The 9,447-nt window shown below is 34.6% G+C and overlaps 2 protein-coding genes across 4 annotated transcripts in view; one reads left to right on the plus strand and one right to left on the minus strand.

Moving 5' to 3' along the window:
* The window catches only part of cadm2a (cell adhesion molecule 2a), a 470,143-nt gene that overhangs the window by 183,502 nt on the left and 277,194 nt on the right, over positions 1-9,447 (minus strand). The gene's annotated exons all lie outside the window — the stretch shown is intronic.
* LOC132132306 (CD209 antigen-like protein C) lies at positions 2,686-7,010 on the plus strand. Its single transcript, XM_059544695.1, has 5 exons — positions 2,686-2,904; positions 3,462-3,692; positions 6,023-6,150; positions 6,266-6,381; positions 6,495-7,010. Exons 1-5 carry the CDS (start codon positions 2,745-2,747, stop codon positions 6,652-6,654), a joined length of 795 nt encoding a protein of 264 aa, XP_059400678.1. The 5' UTR covers positions 2,686-2,744; the 3' UTR covers positions 6,655-7,010.

The following is a 9,447-nucleotide window of genomic DNA, read 5'->3' on the forward strand; positions in this document are numbered from 1 at the left end:
TGTGTTTGGTGCTGCTGTGTGTTCTTCTGCTGACTGCAGTCATAGTGCTGTGTGTCACACACACTCAAGAGAGACAACTGCTCATATCAAAGAATGAAAACCTGACAAATGAGAGAGAGCAGCTAATACTCAAGATCACAAATCTGACCAATGAGAGAGAGCAGCTAATACTCAAGAACACAAACATTACCAATAAGAGAGAACAGCTAAGAAATTAGCTTCAGATTGTTGGTAAAGTTTATTTTTTTTTCTATGTAGTTATTTGCTATCCACTTGTTTTTTAAATATTTGTATGCTAAATGTGTCCGGCTTCTGGTGTCATCTGCTTCCACTAATTACAAAACAGCTCTTTATGCTGCTTGATATTGCAAAATGGTATTTCTTATACTATTTAGATGTATTGTTGTAATTATAAACAAACTGGTCTGTAATGCAAATTGTTTTACCATTTACCTGCTTTATTCCTTATTCTTATTCTTTTCTATGTCATTTACGGAAAATAGTTAGCTTACATCCACATTGAAAAAAATAAATAAAAATAAATAGGTTAATACAGAAGACATTTTTTTAAAGAATGACATTTTTAAGTTAGGTTGTGGTTTGGGTAACATTGAGTGTATATAATCTATAAGTATAGGTTACAGAACCGTCTATAATGACATGTCTGTAATCTCACCCACTCTAAAGCGTTTCTAAACTGCAGTGGAAACGCAAACTGAGTTAAGCCGAGCCGTGCCGAGTCAAGCTTAGCTGTACCATGCAGTGGAAAAGCACCAAAAGAAGATTTCATAAAATAGAGTTGTTAAAAAGGAGTTGAGGCTCCACCATGGTTGAGTTTAATTCATCTCAGGTTTGGTTTGGAAGCATTCGTCATGGGTTTAAATTTAAATATAAATATAAAACACTTGCGTGCATCAATTAAGTGTTTAAAAAGGGGGAGGAGACCGAAAGAAACTCTGGGTTTATCGAAGAAAACCTGCTCCTGATCAGGTTAGGTTCATAGAGTAAGTTACTACGGTAACTGACTCTGAGTATAGGTTAGCTCTCTTTCAGAAACGGGCTTGACTTACCCTGCTTTCTATGGTTTGACAAACATCCCATTCTGAAACAGAAAACCTTCATTTCCCTCATTTCAGGGTTAACATACTCAGAGTTTTCACATAACCTCCTTTTGTGAAATGGGCCCCAGATTCAGATCAGTACTAAATAAAAAATAATTAATTATCATTAATAATTAAAATTTTGCAGATTCTTCAAGGTGTATGTAAACTTTTGACCTTATGTACAGTATGTGTGTGTGTGTGTGTGTATGTGTATGTGTAAAATTATTTAGTCAATCAATTCATTAAAAAAAAAAAAAACTCATACACCAAAGAATAAAACGCCACTGATGCGTGTGTATGTATGGCAATAACATATTTGTCCACATTTAATTTTTATTTATTTTGTTTTATTGAAAAGGAGGGAGTCTTTAAGCTGTGGATTCAGACGGAGGGCTCACATTTACCTCAAAAATGTCATTGCAGAGGGCTCTATTAGAACTAGAACCAACTCAAGCACACAATGGTGACACACGTTTATGAGAACTTTCTCTGTGATATAAAATTTCACTCATTCATATGGAACTGAATGAGTGCACTCAATAATTCCAACATCATTTCGGACACCACTACAAATGACAGTCCCCTCAAACTTTAGGGGGAGACACAGTCATTAAATTATTTAGTCAATCAATTCATTAAAAAAAAAAAAAAAACTCATACACCAAAGAATAAAACGCCACTGATGCGTGTTGTTCTGAGAAGTGAAACTCTTCATTCTGCTTTGGCTTCGTTTTAACTATTTTAACTGGTGGAGCAAAAATAGACTAATGTCATGCATGTTGTTCCTTAATATTATCTTGATTATGGAACTGTTGTGTCTGCATCTGATGTTGTCCTTGAACAATAGCAATATGGCACAAGTAGGATCTTTTGATGTGTGATGTTGTGTTTGAAACTGGTGTGTGTCCTTCTAAACATTTGCCAATTGGGAATGACTTGGTCATTTAAGATTATAGTGACCTGTAGATGAATGTTTATGAACATCAAGTCCTTCAGTGTTTCTATCGATTTTGTAGACTAATTTTAATATAAGATATTAAAGGCACAGTATGTAATATTGACAGCAAGCTTTTGAAATGGGTACTGCAGTCCAAATTCAAAATATTGGAGAGTTGTTTCTCCTGCCCCCACCTCCTCAGACTCGATTGAGTCTGATACTAGATTGAGGACACACAACAAGAACAAGCGCAACTGACATTGGAAGGTGACAAGCCTTGATATCCTTTATCCATGTTTCAATATGCCTCTGGTCATCAAGCTTTAGGCCATGTCCTTCTTCCATTTTTAAATAATTTGCTGGCCTCCATAACCTGTTATTCACATGAGATCAAAGCAACAGAAAAACAAAACAATCCAAATATCCAATCAACTCACTATGAACAAAATCAAGTCTTTTCTTACATTTTTTATTTTTCTTGTTTAAGAAGCTGTTTCATTTGGATGTACATCACAATAGGGAAGGAAAGGCTATCACAACTTCCATTTCATACTTATCGACTTTGAGGATCTGATGTCACATGATTACACACACTGACCACAAACTTGTTTTCAACTAGCCTTAAAAAGAAGACGTGTCCTGACTATTTAAACACAACTACACAGGAACTAAATCATTTAATGTTTAATGGTTAAAGAGCAGAAATGTCTGATGATATTTATAACAATGTCATTGGGACTGAGTTTGAGGGAAAGATCAAAGATAGAGTGGAGATGACAGTGGATATCTATGAGAGTGTAGATTATATGAGAGATTGTGACTTCAAGAAAGAAACAAACACAACCCAACCACTTCAGAACACAGGTAATCACATTAATTTATTTGATAAAAACACCACCATTTGCATGTTCAGTCTTTTAACATCTTGTCTGTAGTGTTCAGGATGTGAGATTGTGTGAAGAGCAGAAGCTCCAGAGGAGCTCCAGTTTGTTTATTGCTGCTGTGTTCTTCTGATGCTATTATACTCAATTAGGATGGTCAAAAATCTGATATTTGAAATTATTTCTTTCAGCATTAGTTTCGTGTATCTTGTATCTTCCTATCTGTTCAAATCATAAATAAACAAACAAACAAATAAATAAATAAATAAATAAATAAATAAATAAATAAATAACAGAAACTACAGAAATATATAGTGTGGTGTTAAAAATACCTTCCCCATTTACTGTACATGACTGAGTTCATCTGAACAGAAATGTCTGAGCCTGTTTATGCCAACATAAACACAGGAACACAGGAAATGGACAGACACATCAAGAGAAAAAACGAAACTAAAAAACAAAGACCTCAACACACAGGTACAAAATACAAACACACTTTCACTGTGCTGACGTTAAGAATCATTTGTCTGTCATCATCAGGAAGTGATTCAGTGAAAACCAGAATCTCCAGAGCAGCTGTAGTGTGTTTGGTGCTTCTGTGTGTTCTTCTGCTGACTGCAGTCATAGTGCTGTGTGTCCACATCCATACCAAGAACACAAACTACACAGAAGAGACACACCAGCTACTAACTAAGATCACCAACCTCACAGAAGAAAGAGACGAGCTAATAATAAAGAACAGAAATGTGTTGAATCAACTTTCAATTCCTGGTAAAAACTCATAACATGTTGTCTGGTTATGGTCTCAGTTACTCTTATTGGAGTAAACCATATGTTAGAAGTTAGAAGAGGTTGTGTATATATGTCTTCATGGGTCCACCTAGATCTGAAAACCTGAGGTCAATCCCAAGCGGGTTTGGGTCTAAAACTTTTACGAGTGCTTTGTACACTGGTCAGGACTGACATTAGTAGCCCAGGGTTTTAAATGTGCTTTTACTGAATTACCCCGGGAGGACCCTAATTCTTTAAAAATATCTGGTTTGATAAACATTTTTGTCAGATTGTTTACTGGGACACAACAACTAGAATGAATTCATTTCACCCAGTTATTATACTGGACAAAGACAGAAAGTTTGACATCTTAAAACACTACACAAAATTTTAAATAACACACACTATATAGAGCAGCAATATAACATGATTTTCTTTGTGATTATAAAGTATACAAATAAACACTGCTTTATTAACCTGATAACATATTTGCTCTGTCACACATTTGCTGTGCATTCACACGTCTCCTGCTGTTTAGAATAAATATAGAATAAAAAAAGAGCTATCAGCCTACACAGACCTAAACACAAATGACATTCAGCATTATAGTTATTATTATAACTATGTTTTGAGATGCTCTGGTTACTTACATTAACCTCAGTTACCTGAGATAAGGGAACAAGCTTTGCATTAACATGCTATGGGGCAACTCTGATACTGTAGCTGCATGAACCAATGGTGTTTCAACCCGCCAAAATGGGTGGAACTGAGTGCCATTTCATCAAAATTTTTTGACTGAAGTGACAGTAATAGACTTGCATGCAGCTTTATAGCATGGGCTGGCCTACCAACTCTATTTCCTCTTTCTCAGGGAACTGAGTTTACGTAAGTAACCAGATAATTCCCTTTTGAACGGTCTCTACAATTGCGTTAACACACAATGGTGAATGCATCCAATCAAGTCATGCTACAAGCAAGTGCAGAACGAAGATGCTCTCCGAGCCCAGTCACAGATTGTGCATACTGGGGACTCCTGTAAACATGAGCTAATAATAAGAGGTAAGACATTTAGGCTGAGGAACAAATAACACGACCTTCCCCTTAAAAAGGGGATAGGTAGATTAAGTGGACATAATCCTTGCAGTGCAGGGATATCCAAGTTATAATATCTGGAGAAAGTAGACTAGCCGTCAATAACACAGATATCACCAATAGAAATTCTGATATATTCTATATACATGAACTACACTCACAGCACGACATTTGCACCAACCTCACCGGGAAATTTGCTCTAATAGATGCCGGATAGCACAGGGAAGTCTTCGAGCAGTCCATTCTCTCAGGTTTATAAACTCACAGATTTGTGGCCCCGCCCCCACCGGCAGATTCAACCACGCCTCCTGTTTAGGTTCGGGATGGATTTTATTGTGTTTATTAAACCTATGAGTAGCCTATGAGACCATGATCGACAGTCACAAAATATTCTTCTTTTTAGTGTTTACTTTACATTAATCACCAATATTATATGACACCGCCGTCTGTTTTATTGCCTAAAATAAAGACTAAAAAGAAGAATAGAAAATTTGCTGAACTTTCTAAAAAAAAAAAAAAAAAAAAGATAGTTTCGAGTGAAAGTAAAAAGCAATACAAAACAAATAATGTACCATAGCATTCATGAATTACTTTGACAAACATTTTACTGTCTTAAGTGCAACAATTTATTTAGCCTATACATTTAAATTATAATAATAAAAATAAATATTATTTTATTATTATAATTATTATATATTATTATACATTAAGAATGAGAACAGTTTAAGAATTTGTGAGTATGGTTTATAAACTGAGGGGACAGATTGCAAATCTGTCGGCATGGATTGTTTTTGTTTTTTTTTCTTTCTCCTACAGGTGACTTCTCGGGCTCTGTAAGATGATATTCATTGCTGAAGGAAAAAAAATTCTGACAAAATGGCGCTCAGACTCAAATATATAGCAGTCAGCTCCACCTTTGTCTTGAGTTAGGGTTAGAAATAATATATTAAATAAAAAAATAAAAAATAATGCACGTCAGGTTCAGCTAGATCTTTGGACCTGAGAAGACTTCTAGTTGAGTGTAAATGGTAATAGATTCAAGATTCAAAATTAGATTTGTCATGTCAGAGGTATATATAATATTAATAAAAAATTAATATATATATATATAACCAGCAGTGTAATGCAGATCAGGTCCACTCCATAGATTGCAATTATTTAAGAAGTATATACTATATTACAAAAAATAAATAAATGAACAGAGATGAAGTGCGAATAGTAAAATTTGTTGTTTTCAGATGGATGGATTTTCTATCAATCCAGTTTTTACTACAAGTCCAATGAGACAAGAAACTGGACTGAGAGCAGACAAGACTGTCACAAGAGAGGAGCAGATTTGATCATCATCAACACCAGTGAGGAAAATGTGAGTGAGAGTTATTGTGTGTGTTTCTGGTGTTCAGCTATTATGTGAGAAATGGTCAGGGGAAATGTATATAGTCCGTTTATGATATAAACGTGCAATTGTTTCATCTGTTTAGGATTTTGTTAAAAAGATTACTGATAGAAGAGAATTCTGGATTGGTCTGACTGACAGTGAAGTGGAGGGCACATGGAAATGGGTTGATGGCAGCACACTGAAAGACAGGACCTCTGGGTGAGAAATCACTGAATTGAACTGATTACCTTCTATTATAAATGATTCTCACAGTCAGTATCATATCACACAGAAAGCAGCACTGAACATCTAATGCTGATCTTTATTTTCAGCTTCTGGGAGCCAAACGAGCCAAATGGAAAAGAACTAGAGAACTGTGTTGTGACTTATTTAAAAAAGGTTCCTCAATTAAAAGGGTGGCTTGATGTTCCATGTAATGGTGCTCATCAGTGGATCTGTGAGAAGAATATTTCACCTCTCATGCAGCAATAAGAACATCATATACATTATTATTATTATTATTTAATTTATTTTTGGTGATCTAATTTTAACAGTACAAAACATTCATAATGATTATCATCTAAAGCAGGGCTGTCAATTCTGGCTCCTGAAGCATTGCCTTTGAAGCAGAATGTAGATCTAGCACACTGTTATTTTAACATCATTAATATGCTGTTATAGTTTGAATTATTTTTTTGCATTTGTTTTAATTTTATATTCCTGGTTTCTTTTGCCTTTTTTAATTTTGGTTAAGATTTTATTAATTTTTGTTGTGTTCTTATTTAAGTACTTCAAGGTAAACTAAACATAAATGAGAAATGTGGCTTTGGCAGTAACCTAAAATAAAATATGTTAACTTTGGTAACACTTTATTTTGACAGTCCACTGTAGACATTCTATTTACTGTAAATAAATTTGCAAGTTCATGTCAACTACCAATCATTAGAGTATCATCAGACTTAATATCTGCTAAAACTATTTTGATGGTCCCCTAAAAAACATTCTAGAACAGTGTTGTAGAACATACACGCACACACACCTGATGTGAATAATGGAATCAATTCAACAACCATGACAATAAACTCAACATGGAAAAGTGCAAACTGAAACAGTGTCCGAATATGTGTCTTTTTGACAATAAGTAACTTTGCAAGTACATGTCAACTTTCCTACTAACCCTAACCTAACAAACTACTAATACTCTAATGAGAGTTAGTTAATTATGCAAATTAACGAGAGTTGGTTGACAGAGAGAGAGAGAGAGAGAGAGAGAGAGAGAGAGAGAGTTCAATGTATTGACAAAGTATTGATAAAGTATTTTCCTGTTTGACTCTATAAAGCTGCTTTGACAAGCATTATTGTATAAAGCACTATACAAATAAAGATGATAAGGTGACAATAGTGGATCGTGGAGCCTCTCAATAGTTCCTGCAAATAAGTGTCAAATACTATCGGCAATGTAGAGATGATGCAGACGAGTCAACTGGGATGAACTTTTAAAAGTTAAGACATTTATGGAGTTAAATTGTATATTTTCAGCACAGCTAATCAAATAACCTTGTGCATTCTTATCCTTATCCTTATTCTCTTCATGCTGTTTCATACATTGTTGTATAAATAATGATTTTAAACGTGATTTTTGCTTTAATGGGGAGTTAAATATTAGAAATGGATTTATTTCAAAGAATGCTGATGGACCTAAGTTAGAATGAAAAAAAGTTTAAAACAAGCTAAATTAATCATACTAGGCTAAATTACCAAATAATTTTATATACCACTGTATTATAGAAGTAATCACAGCAAACCTGTACTTTATACTGTATTTTATACTTAAACTTCTTAGCTATTGTAGAAGCAGTGATGCAACAGGAGTAATATGCAATGGTGGATCACTTATCAATTTCTCCTGTGTTTTTCTCCTTCTATTTCTTGCTTTCAAAACAAAAAGCACCTGAAGACTTCCTGTAATAAGACTTCAGTCTTACAGTGAGTGTCATCTCAGCTTTTCAATTCTTTCAATGTTCTTAGTGTCTTTGTGGAAAAAGTGCCAGTTCTCAAGTATGATTACATCCCATTTTGTTGGTGTAATCTATAGCTATATTTAGATATGCTCCTGTTGACTATATTTAGCCTCTTACTAAAACTTCAGATGACACAACAAACGCTAAGCAGGACTTCAGATGAGGCCAACTCTAAATAATCATACAAAATTGCAAATTTTTGGTAAAGCTGCTTTGAAACAATGTGTATGAAAAAAAAGTGCTATACTAATTAATGTAAATTAAATAAAACATGATGCATCATTGTTTTTCTCCTCTCTGCTTCAGCAGGGAAACCACACATTCATACCCTTTTCTGTGAGTGACAGGTGCATTCTTACACAGCACAGCAAACTATGGCGAGACTATACATGGACAACAAGCTTTTCATATATCAGTAACTGTAAATAAGTGCATAGCAAAAGTCAACATACATGAAATATATGATTATGTTTTAAGTTGTTTTAAATTTGAACATACTGTGAAGTCTGTAAAGTCAACAGATTTTACTAATAGAGCTAACAATGTCTGTGTAAAAATAACTTATGATGCTGCCATCTTTCTGAAGTGATTTTCACCCTCCGGTAATTTGGCTCCGAATCATGGTGACCCAGGCTGAACAGTACACAACTAATTAATGATTATCATCTGTAACATATCTGTACATTCCTGCTTCTGAAGCATAACCTTTGAGACTGAGAACAGATCTAGCCCACTGTTATTTTGGTATCATCACTAGAGGATTTCAGACAGGTGTCTTGGAGTTAAAATATTCCGGATGGTGACGGTGTAGAAGTAGGACTGGACATTCCTTGCCTCTAAAAGAATAGCTGTTTGGGCCTCTACAGTACTGTACAAACACATGCTTTACTTGATAAATAATTCAAAGAATAGCTCAACTGCAAATTAAAAATTTGGCATTATTTATCTATGTGTTGTTCAGACGCTTCATTACGCAGCTCTCTGGAACACTGGATTTTGATTGGTCAGTCGAAACATTCCAAGGCCTGATATTTTCTGATAATGACTGATTTCAATAGCAAGTCTGTATGACAGACCACTAATCCAGGTATCTGAAATGTTCATTTGCAGTGTGCAAATGTGGATCTGGTTCATTTGTAGCCACTTGCTAGGAACTGTTTCATTCTGTGAGTGAATGAAATATTAACAATATTTTGTATTGCGCCATGATCAACTTGTCTGGGTTATTTTGCAATAATAATTGTTGATTTAACAAGTCTTTGAA

The sequence above is a fragment of the Carassius carassius genome, chromosome 49 (assembly GCF_963082965.1).
Source record: "Carassius carassius chromosome 49, fCarCar2.1, whole genome shotgun sequence".
Classification (NCBI taxonomy): Eukaryota; Metazoa; Chordata; class Actinopteri; order Cypriniformes; family Cyprinidae; genus Carassius; species Carassius carassius.

Excerpts from the sequence above, each read along its gene's own strand:
- LOC132132306 (XM_059544695.1), top strand. The coding sequence starts at position 2,745 with ATGTCTGATGATATTTATAACAATGTCATTGGGACTGAGTTTGAGGGA. Across the intron at positions 3,693-6,022 it reads GAATCAACTTTCAATTCCTG|ATGGATGGATTTTCTATCAA; the intron begins GTAAAAACTCAT and ends TGTTGTTTTCAG. Across the intron at positions 6,151-6,265 it reads TCAACACCAGTGAGGAAAAT|GATTTTGTTAAAAAGATTAC; the intron begins GTGAGTGAGAGT and ends TCATCTGTTTAG.